At 41.2% G+C, this 20,136-nt stretch overlaps 1 protein-coding gene and 1 long non-coding RNA gene across 4 annotated transcripts in view; one reads left to right on the forward strand and one right to left on the reverse strand.

Moving 5' to 3' along the window:
* Positions 1 to 1,362: 1,362 nt before the first annotated feature.
* Positions 1,363 to 19,525, forward strand: LOC109416170 (uncharacterized). Of its 2 annotated transcripts, none has more exons than XM_062852724.1 (5): positions 1,363 to 1,704; positions 1,764 to 1,853; positions 17,950 to 18,156; positions 18,236 to 18,422; positions 18,481 to 19,525. In XM_062852724.1, exons 1-5 carry the CDS (start codon positions 1,596 to 1,598, stop codon positions 18,491 to 18,493), a joined length of 606 nt encoding a protein of 201 aa, XP_062708708.1. In that variant the 5' UTR covers positions 1,363 to 1,595; the 3' UTR covers positions 18,494 to 19,525. The 2 variants fall into 2 exon arrangements, with proteins under 2 accessions (XP_062708708.1, XP_062708707.1); XM_062852723.1 differs by having other exon boundaries at positions 1,382 to 1,704; positions 17,950 to 18,168.
* LOC109416176 (uncharacterized) overlaps positions 17,704 to 20,136 on the reverse strand; it is a 31,874-nt gene continuing 29,441 nt past the window's right edge. For both annotated transcript variants that reach the window (XR_009997893.1, XR_009997891.1), the window contains exon 5: positions 17,704 to 18,041. This is a non-coding gene — a long non-coding RNA (uncharacterized LOC109416176). The remainder of the gene's footprint in view (positions 18,042 to 20,136) is intronic.

The raw sequence follows: 20,136 nt of genomic DNA on the forward strand, positions 1-20,136 counted from the left end.
CACGAAAATTACCAAAAATCCACAAAAAAAAAAATATAACGAAAAAGCTATTTTGAGGGGTCGTTCACAAAAAACGACACATATCTCTTATAGTTAAGCAAATATGGTAATAGTTTGTTCGGCAAACTTTCCAACAATACATTTTTCTACAACTTTGCAGAAGACACCAACACTCTATCTTCATTTTGGAAAAAAGTGAATTTCTGCCGCACTTTTAGGTGGATTAATCACAAAAGTGAAAATCCCAAAATAAAGAGTTCAGTATACATAACAAAATCTTCTAAGACACTATGCCGCTAAAGTCAATACATAGAGCTGCAAAAAATGGGTTATGGTTGTGTACCCCAGTATATAATATGTGGCAGGTTCCTCCGGAGATTATGTCCGGTGGCCACATCCGGTAGTTCCTAAACGGCCAAAAACTGTGTGGAAACAATGTTTGGTTGCAGAGATATAAGTTTTAGTGAAAATAGAGTCAGTTTTATAGCAAATCATAATGGAAAACATTCTGTGTACCGAAAAACAGCCCTTTTTATACGAATCTGACCCAGTGACCCACCGGAATAACTCCGGCCATAGGGACCATTCCGACGTTCTCTGTCCACTTTTACAAACTAGACATATGAACGAGTGTACTATCAAAAAATTATTCAAATCCGTTGTGTATTCGCTGATCGGCGACATTTTTAGTTCATATGCGCTGACTCAGGCCGATACGGGTTAAATCAAAATGGTAATTGGTGCTCGTTTTGGTATTTCATACTTCCAGTATCAGGGAATTATAAGAAAAAAAAAAAAAAGAACCAATTGGTCACGTTGCTTCTCTCACTCAGATATGCGATCAATTAGAAATCGATTTACAAAGTAATTTCAAATCAATGTGAGTGAAGCATCTAAGCACGTACCCCGGTGCAATGGACGCATACCTGGACTGGAAGTAAGAATTTGCATATTTCGCATTTGAAATCAGTTTGTCGGATTTTGGCGCCTTTTTAATGGGCCATGTGCGCCGAGATTGGGTAGGTGTGTCGCATAACGTGATGAGTTATCTATTTCTACCGCAGCGGAAATCGTTCTACAATTAGATAAAAATAGTTCATTCCGTGTTAACCAGTTCGTGTACAAAGCGTATGAATGAGTCGTTGTGCGTGCTATGCAGGGCAATTTGTTGGCGGGTAAAACATATTAGGAATTTATTTTGATTTTGATTTTTGTTCGTACTAGAGTACTTTGGCTGATTGGAGAGTTACTGTTTTTGTTGAATCATAATTTTAACTCTGGGTCTTCATAAAAAAAAAGAGCAAGTGAATGTAGCTTGAATATTTAAAAATAAAGACGTGTAAGATATGAAACTATTACGACGATTTATAACGGATACCGTGATATCGATGATACAAATATCACACTTCAGTGTCTTGTTTGGAACGGATGGAAAATAAACAAAATACATCACCGCAGTATCATCGCTTAGCTAAACATTCGGCGATCGATGCTAAAAAAATGAAATTTTTACAAACCTCAATCAGTACGCATCTTCATCTCATCGAGGGAGCTGCTTGTTTGTGCCGCTAGTTGGATCAGGAAGTGAAAACATAATGCTTCTAAACTGGTTTTGCCTTTTGGCGGTCGGTAATTTCCATTTTTCGAATGTTTTTGCTGTGCCTGCCCAAAAGTTTTCACCCGGTATTCCCATAACACCGACGCGTAAGTGCTTCGAAACTGTGAGGCAAGAGCATTTGAATTTATGTGTGTTTCTTTTTCAGAAAACCAAAATCCTGGTGAAGTCAATGGAGTCCTTGAAGCTGGTGGTCCTGGCCCTGTCAAAGTGTCGGCTCCAACATACACACAACCGGGTATGTTAGAATGGTATACTTCAAATGCTAAAACTTAAACTTCGGATACTATAGGGGTAGCCGGGGTAATTTTGCCAATGGAGCAATATGTATGAGCATCTCATGAAAAACACATAAAATCTAGTCATTTCTGCAAATTCCTCTTGCTGCTCTAATAATGGCATGGTATTGAATCTATTGAGTTGTTAGAACGAAGAAGTGCAAGTTCACATTAAATAAGAAAAATAGTTATCTAAAACATTGGCTAAATTACCCCGACGAGCGCAGACCAAAAACACACCACATAAGGCTCCTCTCGTTTACCTTAGATATCAAATGGGATGAATTCTTCGTTATAAATCGAGTGCTCAAATTACCCCGCCAGTTCAAGATGGACCCAAAAACACAGCCTTTCCAAAAATCTTTCTGTGACATGTAAACACAAGTAAACTAAATTATTCAGATGTCTTCTTCTTCTTCTTAATGGCTCTTCGTTCCCACTGGAACTTGGCCTGCCTCTCTTCAACTTAGTGTTCTTTGAGCATTTGTGAGGCAAGGACAATGATACACTATGCCCAGGGAGTCGACAAAATTTTCTTTACTGGATTGGCGATCCATAACCTTAACCACGAGGCTAACTGGAGACCCCTAAAATATTCATATGTATATAGTTTAATTTTATCAAAATCATTATGGTCATACGATGTGCGGAAGTTTCTACCTTGTTTTCTGCATCTTCTGTTGACTTTTCCGCAGAGTGGCCAAATTACCCCGATTTACCTTACGAGTTTAAGGGCCCAGATACAAAGGGGTGTAGGTGAGGGTATGGTTGAATTTGAGTAACACATCAATTTTTTTCCAGGCTTCAAAATTTTTAAAACTTCTTCAGGATTGTGTTTACGTTGGTTATAAAAAATACAGTTAAGCTTATTTAATTCTTTGCTTTTCTAACCTTTTTATTTGCGTCTCTGTTAGCGTTCTTTTTATATTCATATTGAAATGATGAAAAAGTTAGTAGCTAAATATGCTTTTCTGTTTAAATTTTCTAAATCAAAACCTATAGCTGAGACGGCCCACTATTTACACCTTGTCTTCAAAAACATTTAAGGTGGTGATTTTCTGAAAGTTCTCGCTAAAAAAGTAAGGAAAATGCATTTGGTTACTCAAATTAATGGACTCCCCGTTTGTTAGAGCCACAACAGTTTTTGCCGACCCCTAGATTTTGGTAAAATTATGGATCATTTAAACCGTTATATACTTGAAAATTTCTCCAAAAACCACCTCAAAACGAATTGTTGTTGAAACGAAAAAAGATAGAGCTACTATTTACAATAATAAAAAGTTGGGTCGGTTAATTGATTTGTATACCAAAACATTTTTTTCACCATGATGGCAACCACCAATTTTCAAATTTTTTGCATCAATTGAAAACTGAGACATTTATACATAATATATCAAAAAATGAGAGATGTATTTTACTTCTTTCAAAAGTTATATGCTATAAACCATGCCACTATTGCGCACAGGGCCCGGTGCTGGCCGTTTACATAAATGCAGTGTTATTTCGCAGTGTTTACGAACACGAATTTAAAATCTGAACTCACTAAAGGAAAGCTGAATGTTTAAGCATTTCAAAACACTAAAAAAGTTATAAAAGCAATGCCCGAATCATAGGGACAGTCAAAAACAGAAACGATCCTCCGATTTGCTCAAATTTTGCGGCAGGTGCCTTTGTGTATACATGCAGGCGTAATCTCGGATGCTGTTCCATGTCGTTGCCGGTGGGGCTCTCGCTGGGCTTCAAGTACTCGTCCGGGTCCTACCGATATTGTAACGGATCGGTCTTCAGTCTTTGCCGGAATTACTCATGGACTCACGGGCGTCGTAGGGCGCTTCACGAGGTTTTAAACTAAAAAACGGCGGGGTTCTGGGACGGGGGAATGAATTACTTTTCAGGCCTATACCGAAGAGTGATAGTGATATTACCTGATGTCCTCTTCGCCTCCTTTCCAATTCTTCAAACTCCTTTTATAACTTCTCACTGCTTTTATTGTCTCCACTTCACAAACTTTGGGTAATTGTCGACTGTCTTAATTGACGAACTCTATGCAAGTGAGTCTGTATGGAGTGAACAAGCTTGGAGGTTCACGACCTCGTACCTCGGTCATTGCCCCCACATCCCATGTTGTGATCTATTAATGGCCCCATTACGCCACCCCTCATGGCCGCCCAAGATTGGTAACCATCCATCTGGCGGTGGGTTTTGGAACTGAGGTGGGTGGATGATGGTTATCTTCTCGCAGGGTGGTGAAGCCTGAACTTGACTAAGCCTATCCAGGCCCGGATTAAGGATTGTGGGGGCCCGGGGCCCGAGCGGATGTGGAGGCCCCTCGGAGAGATGAACAAAAATGTTTTTCTTCATTTTCGAACAGTACATGAGTAATATGAAAAATAAAGCTAATGTTAGCAACCAAAAAAAGTTTTTGTGGGGGCCCCTAAAATGTGGGGGGCCCGGGGCCCGGGCCCCCCCTTAGACCCGGCCCTGCCTATTGCTGTCGGGAGTTTAGCTGGGAAAAACCTACATTCATAACGAATACTACCTGCTATATTTAAACATTCACGGTTCACACAAAATAACACAAGCTTCTCGGTAGTACTCACAACACTAATTATACAACATTTACAAACCTAAGCCTCCAATAAACAGCCACCATCTTGGATTTGAAGTCACCATCCGTGATTTTAGACCACCATCTTGGATATTCTGGTCGCCATTTTTAGACTCCGGAAATCTTCCTCATACCAATATTGCATAGTTTTAAAGTCTAAAACTCCATTAATAAGACGCTATCTTGGATTTTAAACCACCATCTTTGATGTTCTGCTCGTCTTTCTGAACTCCAGTCATCTTCTCCATACCAAACATACCCATATTGCATGATTTTGGAGCCTAAAACTCTATTAAACAGTCACTTCTTGAATCGTGAGCTGCCATCTTGACCACTATCTTTGATGTTTTGGTCGTCATCTTCCCATACCGAATATACCCACATCGCATGGTTAAATCCAAAATTCAATTAAACAGCCGCCACCTTGAATTTTCAGCTGCCATCTTGGATTTTAGACCACCATCTTGAAAATTCTGGCCGCCATTTTTGGACTCCAGATATCTTCCCCATACCACATATATCCTATTGAATTGTTTTGAAGCCTAAAACTCTATTAAACAGCCACCATAATGAATTTTAGACCGCCATCTTAAATATTCTGGTCGCCTTTTTTGGAGTCCGAACATCTTCCCCACATCAACTATAGCCATATTGCATGGTTTTAGAACCTAAAACTTTATTCAACAGCTGCCTTCTTGAATTTTGAGCCGCCATCTTTGAATATTGGACCGTCATCTTGAATGTTTAGTCGACATCGTGGAATTTCTTGTCTGCTGTATTGATTTCCGCACAATATTCGTCAACCATGCTAAAAAGGATGCAAAAATCGTCGAAGTTTTATGTGTCGCAGTCGCATGATAGGGCTTGGCTCAGTTTTATATACGGTCAGTTCTACCGGTGCTGGTCCGGAACACTTAAATTGTCATATGTATCTCCGGAACGCCTGAACTGATCCGAACCATTTTCAGTAGCACACAATGAGGCAAAACTCCGGTTCGATTCGTGCTAAAATCCGAAAAATCGGCCAATGGGAAGTGCCTGAACCTTACCGTACCAGATCCTCGAAAACTCGTAATCAAAATACTGGCATTTCGTCAATTTTCATCCGAGTTTTTTGAAGTCGCCCTCAATCGATCATAAATTGGTGCAAGTTTATTACACTCAAGTGGCCATGTAATATCCAGAGCCATTTCGGAGATATTCCGGATTGTACTGGGGTCAGGAGGTAGAGGAGGGATCTGTTTTGCCAAATTCCTAAAAGTGATTTTTTCGTGTGTTATTGTGTTTGAGAGGCCCCCGCGGAACTTGTTCCAGGTGTTCCGGAGCGGCCATATCAGTTGATACTTACTTCAGTCATATTTTTCTGCCCCATATTCTTTCGAAGTCATGAAGATTGATACGTCGCACGGCTTAACAGAAATGCTTCCGATGACACCCCCGTGGAAATTGTGCTAAATGTTTCGAGGTGGCCATATTAGTTGATACAGACTTCATTCTATCGTTTCTGACTCAGTCATTCGAAGTCATGAAGATTGATATGTTTACGTTGAAAACCAGAACTGTCCCCAATGAGGCCCCACGGAACCAGTCACGGAGATCCGGATGGGTCAACTTATTTAAGCACGATTATCGCACTTGTGTTTCACTGTTGCCTCAAAAAAATCGCAGAAAATCGAGCGCTTTTGAGTAGTTTTCAGGGGTTTGGGCCTTCTCAGGTGCGTTACACGGGGTCCAAAGGGCTTTCAGTGGAATCTTGGAGGTATTTCAGGAAGTTTCAGAGGATTTTTAAAGACTCCATCACAATTTTTTTTTTTTTGAAACACCTTTTAATTTTAAGGTGTTCTTTAAACCCCACGACCCTGACCTAAAATGCCTCGAAACGCCACTGATACCTTAGTAATCCCATGGTCCTCTGCACGAATTTAATCTTGCCTGTTTACTCTCACAGAAAATTTGACGTCTGAGAGGTGCCGGCACCGCTCAAGCGTCAAATTTTCGGTGAGAGTAAGCATGCCAACATGAATTCGTGCAGTGAACCATTGAAACGCCCTTGAAATTATCATATGATCCACTGCACGAATTTATTCTAGCCTGCTTACTCTCATGTGAAATTTGACGTTTGAGCAGTGTCGGCACCTCTCGACAAATTTTCTGTGAATAAGCAGGCCAGAATACATTCGTGCAGTGAACCATTCAACTTGAATTACCACTGAAACCACTTTAGACGTTTTTAATAGGGTCCAAAAACCCCCTGAAACGCACCTGAAATCCTCTTAAATAGCCCCTGAAATAAGAGCAAACGCTTCTTAAAACTCTTAGAACTAAAGGGGGTTGAATGTTCATGAAACACTCTGAAAATCTCATAAATTACTCTGGAATGACTCTAAAATACCTAAAAACGCCACCTCAAACCCCTTGCGATGCCCTTTAATGGCTCTTGAGATCCCTTGAAATGTCTTTAAAGCCCCTAGAAATCCATGAAATCCCCTTAATACTATTGAAATATCCGTGAAACACCCGTGAATCTCATTTAAACGCCAACAGATCTTGGCAGAACGCCCATAAAATGCTTCCCAAATCCCCTGTCACAACCCCTTAAAACGCCCCTGAAGCCACTTGGAACCCCCTTTTCTGGGCTCTCTGGGAACATTCTGGAAACCCCCTTAATCCCACCTCAAATATCTAGGAGGACCTGTTCTTCTTTATGCCTAGTTTAATTTATACACATTTTTAGTTTATGCACATTTTTAATTTATGCAGCTCCAGCCATGTGCTGCAATCAAAACTTCATCACAAAACCAAGTTTTTAAAAAATAATCAATTTCTTCAACCGGTCATGTTTTATGCTGTTCCTGTATGGATTAGTGGATAAGGTATTGCAATACAGGTCGGACTCGATTATGCGGAGTCGGGTGCTGAAGCTTGCCATACATATACGGTATGTGTACCAACAGTAATCTCACAACTCCAGAGGATTCAAAATACATTCTAAATAATTTTGAAAATTGAGATGTCCACGAATATTTTTGCAATCTTTCATCAAAAGTCGTTGATGTCTTCTAATCTTACGATAAGCTTATTATATATTATGGATTCATTCGGAAATCAAAAAACTTTTTTTGAGAAAAATATTTTTGCTACTTTCGGAGTTTCGGGTTGTTTACAACATGCCTCGGAAGTGACGTGCATTGAACACGCACAGCGCAGTACATCCGGTATTGAAAAAAAAACTGTCGCTAGTCGAAAAGTGTCGCTATTTAAGGGCGAACAGTCGAGGAAATATCCGCCATTTCTCTGTTGCTACTAAGATTACCATCAGATTCTACTTCATATTTTGCAACAAATACCTATCATTGTGTATGCTCACTTGCAGTGCATATGCTGGTTGGTTTTCTGCATCTTCAGTGATTACAGTGATTACACAAGTTTACAAAATAAAACGAAAGTCGTGAACTTCTGTCAACGACCAAAATTTTTGAAGCACAATTTAGTGCTGATTTCGAAACCGACCTTCAAAAAATTTTAAGTAGAACAGTTTTTGAGTTTTAGCTCAATATCGAGTTTTGCAGCTTTTCAAAATATGTAATTTACTAAAATTAAAATATATTGCGTTTCGTTCAACCAATTTGGAATCTTTTTCCATAAATTAAAAGCTGAATACAATACCATTCGATCATCTGAATACAGGTTTTGCATCAGATTGATGAAATTCAAGATATTGGCTTGTTTAAGGGACAATCTCCTTAAATTTTAGCAAAATTCCCAAAAAATTTAGAAGAAATGTATTTTTTTCAATAAGAAAAAAACAACTTAAAAATTCTTTCTCGACGTTTATTTGACATATCATATTTAGGCGAGTTACAGTAAAAATTTCAGCTCAATCGGAGCATTGATTACGGAGAATGAAATGTTTGAAGTGAGCGACTTTGCTTAAAAATAGAACAAAAATAGATTTCAAATCATCAACCTTGTATGGAAAGTCGAAAAAAATTCCGCTCTACTGTATTTTTTTTTCTTTTGCGTTTTCGAACTCAGGGCATGATTCTACACCAAAAATGATCATCAGCTTACCGAGTTCAAAAATGCTGTAAACTAGTGTTACCAGATTACCGAGATTACCATCTTCAAAATCGCGAGGCAAATATTAGAAAGAGAGGCAAGACAGGAAAAATAACACGGCATCCAGTTTCACCTTAAAACGTCGCTATTCGGTTCGGTGCTGGCGCCATAATCGCTAAGCTAGTATGACACACTTTGACCAATGTCATTTATTTGACCACTTTTGACAGTTAAATTTTGACCAAGGTATACCGGGCAAACTATAATATTTGCCACTCTCGAAAAACGAGTAGGGACAAACAGAGCCAAACAAGGGCGTAGCCAGCTTTTCGGTCGGAGTGCGATGGAGGGGTGGGGAGGGCAAACACCCTTAACAAGTTTATACCTGCTTGCTTTTATAACTAAACGCAACACGTTGAAATTGAATTTGATATTCTGATAAAAAAAATAAACTATTTGACTATTCAGCAGTCACGCTGGAAAAAATCCCAGAAGTAATTCCTGGAAGAATTTCTGGAGGAATTCCCGGAAAAATCCCTAGAGGATTCTCTGGAGAAATTCGCGGAGGAATCACTGGAGGAATGTCTGAATTAATGCCTGAAGGACAGTGAAGAGAATTGTCAGACAAAAGAGGCACAAAACAAGCAACAAAGAAGGCGCGCCGATTACTCTTTATCCCTACTGGTAACATATAATGACATAATGCCGAATTGTTTTGTTGCAGACAAAACGGAAGCTGAATTTGTTGCGTACTTTTCAACTCGTGAATAATCAATTATTACTAACCCCAAGTCAAAACTGTTTGATGATAGAGCTTCACCAGAGTTGCAGTGTTTACGGACTCGAAGTTACCGTTCGAAAATCGCAATGCAAGGCTTAAAAATCTCTAAACTCGTGGTGTACGATGTTAATCCTATTATTTTCAAGTTGGGACAAACTTATGTCGCATTGGGTGGATTGTCGCAACAAATACAGGTTGCGACATTGTCATCATTGTTGCGCGATTGTTGAATTTTGATTCACTGTCCAGGATTAATCCCTGGAGGGGGTGGAAGCTCAGGTAAAATATTATCTCCTGGGCGCTCATTAAAAACACCACCCCCGGCGAAGACTGGCGCTCGAGCCTAGCTATTTAGCACTGTAGTTGGAGGAAATGCCAATGCAGAACCCGTAGCTTCCGGGAAGGTAAGCCCAGCTCCCTGGGTTAGTGGGTTGGTGTCAGGCCCTGCGAGCCAGCCGTAAAAAAGACTAGCACCGGAAAATCAACAAGAGAAGAATGCGAACCGATACCAATGGCGACGACCACAGCGACGAAAAGGGACTTGCGATTGGAAGCTCGGTACGTGGAACTGCAGATCTCTCAACTTCATCGGGAGCACCCGCATACTCGCCGATATACTGAAGGACCGCGGGTTCGGAATCGTAGCGCTGCAGGAGGTGTGTTGGACAGGATCTGTGGTGCGAACGTTTAGAGGTAATCATACCATCTACCAGAGTTGCGGCAACACACGTGAGCTGGGAACAGCTTTTATAGTGATGGGCGACATGCAGAGGCGCGTGATCGGTTGGTGGCCGATCGACGAAAGAATGTGCAGGTTGAGGATCAAGGGCCGATTCTTCAACATTAGCATAATAAACGTGCACAGCCCTCACTCCGGAAGCACTGATGATGACAAAGACGCATTTTACGCGCAGCTCGAACGCGAGTACGACCGCTGCCCAAACCACGACGTCAAGATCATCATAGGGAATCTAAACGCTCAGGTAGGCCAGGAGGAGGAATTCAGACCGACGATTGGAAAGTTCAGCGCCCACCAGCTGACGAACGAAAATGGCCTACGCCTCATCGATTTCGCCGCCTCCAAGAACATGGCCATTCGTAGCACCTTCTTCCAGCACAGCCTCCCGTATCGTTACACCTGGAGATCACCACAACAAACGGAATCGCAAATCGACCACGTTCTGATTGATGGACGGCACTTCTCCGACATTATCGACGTCAGGACCTATCGTGGCGCTAATATCGACTCCGATCACTACCTGGTGATGGTTAAACTGCGCCCAAAACTCTCCGTTATTAGCAACGTACATTACCGGCGGCCGCCCCGGTACGATCTAGAGCGACTGAAGCAACCGGATGTCGCCACCGCATACGCGCAGAATCTCGAGGCAGCGTTGCCGGACGAGGGTGTGCTCGATGTGGCCCCTCTAGAGGACTGCTGGAGTACAGTGAGAGCAGCCATCAACAACGCAGCCGAGAGCACAATCGGGTACGTAGAACGGAGTCGACGAAACGATTGGTTCGACGAGGAGTGCAGAGCGGTTCTGGAGGAGAAGGATGCAGCGCGGGCGGTAATGCTGCAGCATGGAACCCGACAGAATGTGGAGCGATACAGACAGAAGCGGAAGCAGCAGACCCGTCTCTTCCGGGAGAAAAAGCGCCGCCTGGAAGAAGCGGAGTGCGAGGAAATGGAACTGCTGTGCCGTTCACAGGAAACACGCAAGTTCTACCAGAAGCTCAACGCATCCCGCAAAGGCTACGTGCCGCAAGCCGAAATATGCAGGGATAAGGAAGGGAGCCTCCTGACGGACAAACGTGAGGTGATCGAAAGGTGGAAGCAGCACTTCGACGAGCACCTGAATGGCGAAGAGAATGTAGGCACGGAGGACCAAGGCAGCGGAGGAAATGACTATGTTGGTGCAGCAGAGGACGGGAACGAACCAACTCCCACGCTGAAGGAAGTTAAGGATGCCATCCACCAGCTCAAAAACAACAAAGCGGCTGGTAAGGACGGTATCGCAGCAGAACTCATCAAGATGGGCCCGGAAAAGTTGGCCACCTGTCTGCACCAGTTAGTAGTCAAGATCTGGGAAACCGAACAGCTACCGGAGGAGTGGAAGGAAGGGATAATCTGTCCCATCCACAAGAAAGGCGACAAGTTAATGTGTGAGAACTTCCGAGCGATCACCGTTTTGAATGCCGCCTACAAAGTGCTATCCCAGATCATCTTCCGTCGTCTTTCACCTAAAGTAAATGAGTTCGTGGGAAGTTACCAAGCCGGTTTCATCAACGGCCGGTCGACAACGGACCAGATCTTCACCGTACGGCAAATCCTCCAGAAATGCCGTGAATACCAGGTCCCAACGCACCACCTGTTCATCGACTTCAAAGCGGCATACGACAGTATCGACCGCACAGAGCTATGGAAAATTATGGACGAGAACAGCTTTCCCGGGAAGCTGACTAGACTGATAAGAGCAACGATGGACGGTGTGCAGAACAGCGTAAGGATTTCGGGTGAGCTATCCAGTTCATTTGAATCTCGACGGGGACTACGACAAGGTGATGGACTTTCCTGCCTACTATTCAACATCGCCCTGGAAGGTGTTATGTGACGAGCCGGGCTCAACAGCCGGGGTACGATCTTCACGAAATCCAGCCAATTTGTCTGTTTTGCGGATGACATGGATATTATTGCCAGAACATTTGGAACGGTGGCAGAACTGTACACCCGCCTGAAACGTGAAGCAGCAAAGGTCGGACTGGTGGTGAATGCGGCTAAGACAAAGTACATGCTGGTAGGTGGGACTGAGCGAGACAGGACAAGCCTTGGCAGCAATGTTACGATAGACGGGGATACTTTCGAGGTGGTAGAAGAATTCGTCTACCTCGGTTCCTTGCTAACGGCTGACAATAACGTGAGCCGTGAAATACGAAGGCGCATCATCAGTGGAAGTCGTGCCTACTATGGGCTCCAGAAGAAACTGCGGTCAAAAAAGATTCACCCCCGCACCAAATGTACCATGTACAAGACGTTACCCAAGTAACAAAATTAATTTTATAATGCTTCTGAAGTATTCTTCAACACCTGTTCTTTAAAACCATGCATAAACCAAATTGCTCTGCAAAACGACATCAACTCAACCATAAACCCGCCATAAGACCAAAGAGGCCCATCCTAAGATGCACTTGGAGAGTTGTTTTTAAATTTCTCTTAAAACTTGTTGTACTTCCCAAGTTGTCCTCAAGGCGAATTGCTCTCTCCTTGTAGAATTCTTCAAGTGCAGCATAAAACGATAATAAATTTGTCAGTGTTGTTGCTGATGCAGCTTTTATGTCGACAGAAAAGTTTGATGAATTAAATTGAAATTAAAAACACAATGAAAATGACACATTATTGTAATAGGGATTAATTTATTATTGGAAATATTTCCGTGGTGTAACAAAAATGCCAAATGCCAAGCAAAATTCATCGTATATATGTTGGAAGATACTTCCAAAAATTGCAACGGGCTTCCATTATAACGCACTAATAAAAATTTAAAAAAAATATTATTCCTGGTCATGCGAACATTGCTCATGAGTTTTCTCAACATGGCTTCCATTGAAATCTAGGCCGGTGGTCGGACCATTATCGATGGTTTTAATCAACATCACCATAAGATCGTCTTAAATTTCTTTCAACTCATGCCAGAGCTAAAAGCATAACTCAAGAATACTAGTATTTATAACGTTCTCAATGCAGCCTGGTTGGCCTCCATCAAGAACGTCTTAAATTTATTTCATCTTATGCAAGGGTAAGAAGTGTTACTCAAGAGTACTCAGGTTTATAACGTTCTTGATGTAGGTTTATGCAAACTTCGCCGAGAACGTCATAAATTATGTACGCCAAATTGTAAACAAACAATAAATTATCGCACCGCGGTGGATTTTGTGAATCTCGTCCGATGAATTTAATTATCAGCCCGGTACTATTACCAACCAGGCAGACCTTTTTTGATAACCGGCCTTGATGCGGTGCAGTGCATCATTCCTCCGATCAGCATTTCCAACAGGTAAGTAGTTGTTGATTTTAAAGATCGATGATTGGAACCCCGATGACACGGGAATCGACGTCCTGGATGACCATACCCACCTCATTTCGGATGCTGCAACCGGAGGAACTTGACACTGCACCGCGTCGTGGTTGGGTTTCCGGGTAGGTGTTCTTGATTGGCAGCAATAATGGAACGATGAGAATCAAAATCTGATGCTTGAGTTTTTTCTTGTATTTTTCATGTACAAAACTGTTCTCATGCGAGAACAGTTGCTCTTGATCAAGAACGGATGATTGAAGATAACTACAAGAACCTTATAAAACTGAAAATAAGTTCAACAGGTCTTGTTGTGTTTATGGTTTTATGAACTGAACCTCAAGTATTCTTGGAGGTGTTTTTAAAACCACATATTGACCAAGAATAGTTGTGCTCAGCTGATACTCCGATAAGATCAACTAGAATATGCAATGTTCCGATAAAACTATCATAAAAACAAATAAAACCAAATAGAATTAAGATTGTTACTTGGGTAATAATACCGGTGGTTCTCTACGGACACGAGACATGGACGATGCTCGAGGAGGACCTGCAAGCACTCGGAGTTTTCGAGCGACGGGTGCTAAGGACGATCTTCGGCGGTGTGCAGGAGAACGGTGTGTGGCGGAGAAGAATGAACCACGAGCTCGCTGCACTTTACGGCGAACCCAGCATCCAGAAGGTGGCCAAAGCCGGAAGGATACGGTGGGCAGGGCATGTTGCAAGAATGCCGGACAACAACCCTGCAAAGCTGGTGTTTGCAACTGATCCGGTTGGCACAAGAAGGCGTGGAGCGCAGAGAGCACGATGGGCGGACCAGGTGGAGCGTGATCTGGCGAGTGTTGGGCGTGACCGAGGATGGAGAGCTGCAGCTGCAAATCGAGTATTATGGCGGCAAATTGTTGATTCAGTATTATCATGAATTTGATGTGAACTAAATAAATGAATGAATGAATGATTAATCCCTGGAGGAATCCAAGGAAGAATTCCTGGAGAATCCCCTGGCAGAATTACCGGAAAATTCCCTGGAAGAATTCCTTCTTGAATCCTTGGAGAAATTTCTGAAGGAAACCGCAGTGGAATTCCAGGAAGAATTCCTGGAGGAATTCCTAGAAGAATCACTGGATGAATTGCTAGAGAAATCCCTAGAAGCATTCTGGGAGGAAGCACTGGAAATAATTCTGAAGAAATCTCTTGGGGAGCTCCTGGAGGAAGCTCCTGGAGGAAACATCCTGGAACTTCTGGAAAAATTCCTGGAGAAATGCCTGTACGAGTTTGGAGCCTGTAGGGGATTTCCTGGAGGTATTCCTGGATAAAATCCTTAAGTAATTCTTGGAGAAATCCGTAAACGAATTATTGGATGATTCCCTGGAGAAATTCCTGGAAGAACTCCTGAGCAGTGTTGGTAAAAACTCAAATTCTCAAATCTCATTGTCGAGTTGTTTCACGCGCGATTCTTGACTCGCCAAACTCATAGCCGAAAAAATCATGCAAGAGTTGACTCGTTATTTCACTCATTGCTTTATTTCTTGGTGTTCTTATTATTTACATCGAAATTTTTAGATTATATGATAGAAAAACGGCAAATCTAGCGTTAAAAAACATTGAATGCCATTCAAATTGATTTGGATTCGTATTACAAGCAAACGAGATTTCGGCGCTTGACTCGTGAGAGCGAGATTTTGCATGAAATTCTCGCGCGTGAGAAAATGATTCAGAATCGCGCGCGAGTTTGCTCACGCAGGAGCGGTTCATGAGTGCGCATTGAGTGTGATTTTACCAACACTGCTCCTGAGAGAATCCCTGGATGGATTCGTAGAATAATCCCAAAAGAAATTTCGAGAGGTATCCCTGAAGATATTTCTGAAAAAATCCCTTGAGGAATTCCTTGGGGAATTCCTATAAAAAATTATGGAGCTATACTTGGAGGATTTCCTAGAAGAACTCCTGGAGAAATTTATGGAATATTTCTCTTACGAATTCCTGGAAGTATTCTTGGAAGAATTACTGGAGGATTTTCAAAAGGAATTCCTGGAGAAATTCCTGGAGGAATTCCTAGAACATTACCTGGAAGAATTCTTGGAGGAATGGCTGGATGAAAGGTTGGAGAAATCTCTAGAGGAATTCTGGGAGGAATTCCTAGAGAACTCCCTGGTCTCCAGGAGGAATTCCTGGGTAAATTCCTAAAGCAATCCCTGAAGAAGGATTTCCGTGAGGAATCTCTGGAGAATCCTGGATGCATTTCTGGAGGCATTCTCTAGGATTTCCTGGAGGAATTCTTGACGGAGCAATCAATCCTGGATAAATTCCTAGAGGCATGCCTGGAGGTATTGTGGAAGGAATGCCTTGAGGAATCCTAGGAGAAGTTTCTGAAGAAATTCGTGGATGTATTTTGACAGGCATCCCTGGATGTACTCCTGCAGAAATCCCTAGAAGAATTCTGGCAAGAATTCTTAGAGAAATTGTTAAAGAAAACCCTGGAGAAACCCCTGAAGGAATCTTTGGAAGAATTCATGGAGCAATTTCTGGAAGAATTCCTGGAGAAATGCCTGTAGGAGTTCCCGGAGAAATGCCTAGAGGCAAAAAATTTTAAGAGGAATCCATAGAGATATTTCTGAAGAAAATGGAAACTGGAGGAATCCTTGGAGGATCCCGAAGAGGAATCCCTTGAGCAATTTCTGGAGAAATCTCTGGAAGAGTTCCCACAGGCATTCCTGGAAGAACTCTTGGTAGATTTTTTGGAGCAATTCCTGGTGAAATTCCTGGAGAAATTGTTGAAAGAATTCCTCGAAGAATGCCTGGAGGAATTCCTGCGGAAATTCCCGGAGGAATTTTTGGAGGAATTCCTGGAGGATTCCTTGGAGCAATTCCTGGAGGAATCCTCAGAAGAAATTTCAGAAAGAAGTATCGAAGAGGTCGCAAAAGAAATTCTTGAAAAAATCCTGAATAAATCTTAAAAGAGTTCATGAAGGAACTTCTGGCAATTCCTGTAGCAATTCCTAAAGGAATCCCGGAAGCAATCCCAAGAGGAATTCGTAAGGAAATCTAAACAATTCCTGAAGAATTTCCCAGATCAATTCCTGAAGAAGTTCCTGAAAGAATTCCAGTAGGAATTCTTGAAGGAATCCCAAAAAGATTTACTGGAGGAATCCACTGAAGAAATTTGAAAAGATATCTAAGGTCTGTTGCTATTAGCATGACGCTTGTTCGCTAGCAGCATATGTTTCTAGAAAGTCCTTCTCTTTCTTTACCGGAACCGGTTCCGGCATGTCCAGAAAATTGGGCACGTTGCTTTTGAATATTATGAATAAAAATTACAACATTAAGCCATTCAACCACGCTTTTTGTTTGATAAAATCCTTTTATTAGATTCAAGTGTTTCTTAGAGATTTTTGGAGAGATTTCTTGTGGTTTTCGAGAAAAAGTTTTATAATTACAGATAAAATCCTAAATTATTTAAATAGTTTACTTCTTGAGAGATTTTTTTGGAACTTTGAATTATTGATAATCTCAAATTGACTTAAGGCGAAACTGGAAGCATTTCCTCACTTTTTGGTTTTTGATTTTTCATTAAATAACGAAGCAATATTTTCAAAATCGGTTTTCGTGCACATGTAGAGTATGGATCAGGGTATCTTCTGAATTTTTTACGCGGTACAAAATGTTTTTCGTTTTTGCAGAAACCATTTTTGAATAAAATTTCACTAAAAAATGGTTTCACCAAAAACGAAAAACATTTTTTACCACGTAAAAAAATCAGAAGATACCCTGATCCATACTCTACATGTGCACGAAAACCGATTTGAGAAATATTGCTTCGTTATTTAATAAAAAATCAAAAACCAAAAAAATGAAGAAATGCTTCCAGTTTCGCCTTAAGTTAAAAAAACGGGTGGCCACTGGATACGCCCATGGAGCCAAACAACTTGCCAAAATGTACACCTTGGTCAAAATTTAACTGTCAAAAGTGGTCAAATACTTAACATTGATAAAAAAGTGCCATGCAAGCTTTAGTTTAGCTTAGGCTAGAAGGAGGGTAAAATATTTTCGAAAAGGAAATTCAAAGCAGATGATGACAAGGAAAGCCAAAATTTCTATGCAATTCAGCATTATTATTATTATTTTTATTATTATTATATATATATATCTTTTTGGTTTATTCTCTTTGACATGACGTTTATCGAAACCGCGGATTGTTTAGGGTGTGTCATCATATTCTATAAGCAACTTAAAATCTGTCCATTTAAAAAAAAAGTAGAGAAAATTATAAAAAATATAAACTTCTTTACTAAGCTAGGGTATGTGTGCCATCAGTAATCTCATGCTCCCATTTTCATCCTATTCGAAAACAAGCGATTACGGCACCGATTGACTCCGTTCTTTTTGTTTTCATGGGTGCTCACTTCTAACAAAAAATACAAAAATAAGAAACAAAACAAATAGCGCTTCAATCCTTTGTTTTTCATCGGATGAAAATGGGAGCCACATGCTTAATAAGGGAACCAATACCCTATGTAATATTCAATTGTTCACAGCTGCTCCCTCAACGGTGGTGATCCGTACCCGGCCAACGCCTACTTCTGTGATAGTTCAGCCGTCTCATCAGCAGCAGCAATCACCCGTCTACCTGGAATCAAATAAGCCGTTTTATTCTTCTCCTCAGTACGCTGGTCAACAGCCTACGGCCTATGTGTACCCCGATGGAACATATGCACCAGTACCACCACAACCAATACAAACAGGTACACGTTTTGGTAAGTTTGAAGTAACACACAACACTTATGATGATTAACACAGCAACTACCTACTATCGTCCTCAAGGTAACGCGTATCTGGGTTCGGGTCCTCTGAGCGCTTTGCTTGGTGATGCTACAAGATGGGACAGTTCCCGTCCGTCGGCTTGGGGAAGTGCGATTCGTCCCAGTAATGCTGGGCAGGCTTTAGGAGCACTTGGAGCGCTGGGGACCGCTGGCCTCTTAGGAGCCGGGGCATTAGGGGCAGGGGCATTGTAAGACTTGATATGCTAGTAATTTATGGATGGTTTATTGCATTTTTGCTTATTTCAGGTTACTTGGCTAGTCGATAATCTATACCGTTTAATTCCTGAAAGAATAAGGTTCGCCATCTGCCACGCATTGATGTCTCGCAAAATTGGAGCGACCTGAGGTGCTTTGAAAACAAACTAATCCATACTTTATTGTTATGATGCGTGCTCAATTACATATAGTATTACAAAAATAATTCTAAATAGTATAATATAATCCAAGTAGCGCTTAAACTTAAGAAGTCATAATAGAAACAGTTTCCCTATACAGGTATGTTCCGTTTTTGTCACTATCCGATTTCGTCAACATATCATTCCGTTTTTGTCAACACTCAAACTTTGATCAATTTTTATCCTCGAATACTAGTTATTTCTAATTTAACATTAATTCTGAGGTAATGCATCTATAAATGAATTAGAATAAACTACCCACGATGGCATAAAATACGTATGAGCCCCTGTAGCGTATGCGTTTTTCGTTTCGCTCAGCTGTAAGTAGTGCATAACTCAACCGTTCTTGCAGGCATAATTCTACTTCGTTTTATCACCTTAGAAACACGTAACCAATGCTTTTATCCATATGTAAAACAAATTGCTAACCATGATAAATCAATGTAGGGATATTCAAGCAAAGAAACCCATCAAAGGTCGGACAATCCGGGACTTCAAAAAAAAATATCATCCTTGATAATCGAACCGTTTCTTTTATTTCATGGGTTTATTGAGTTAGGACACTAACATTGATATTGCTTCCGGGGATTTCTCCAGGAAGTCCATCTGAATATTCCTACAGGAGCTTCCTTCCGGAGATTCTTACGGGGTATTTATGCGAGATTCCATCTTTCGATTACTTCTAAAATGCAAACTTGGATTCCTCCAGTTACTCCTGCTAGGGATTCCACCTTGTATGTCATCTGTGGATTCCTCTTGATTTCTTAATGGATTCCTTCTGGAAGTTTCTCTAGGAAATATTCCAGAGGTTCCTTTAGAGAGTTTAGTCTGTTAAGAATTGGTTCCTTTAGGGAACAGAAGCTTAGTTTGAGATACAAGAATTCGATTCAGGGATTTTACCACACAGATCGAAAAAAGAGTGTAAAATTCTGTGACATATGATGCACATGATTGAAGCGTGAGATATCACAGAAGTTTACATGACATATCATGTAAAAGTCATAAAATATCATGTAAGCTTCCATTATATGTCATGTAATTCAGCATGACTCTGTGTGTTTACATGACATATAACACAAATATACATGATATATCATGTAAACCATCATAACATTAAGTGACTGAACTAAAGTTTACATGACGTGTAAATGTCATTATTTTTATCTGTGCAGGAACTTTTGAAGGATTTTTAGAAGAACTTCTGAAGCTACCCCATCAATCCTTAAGGTTTCCCACGAGAAATCCTTGGAGGATTTTTGCAAGAACTTCTGCAGAATTTCCACAAGGACCTCCCTGAAAATTTTCAGGAGGAATTTCTGGAGGATTTCCAGAAAGTTTCTGCAATGAACTTCTGGATAATTGGCAGAAAAAACTCCTGGAGGATGCCCAGAAGAAGAATCAGAAGCAGTAAGAATCACAGAAAGATTTCCTTCAGAAATACCAAAAGACTCTCTTTAAAGAATCCAAGAATAAACACCTAGTGAAAACCCCCGAAAAACTTTTGGTG

Source organism: Aedes albopictus, chromosome 2 (assembly GCF_035046485.1).
Source record: "Aedes albopictus strain Foshan chromosome 2, AalbF5, whole genome shotgun sequence".
Classification (NCBI taxonomy): domain Eukaryota; kingdom Metazoa; phylum Arthropoda; class Insecta; order Diptera; family Culicidae; genus Aedes; species Aedes albopictus.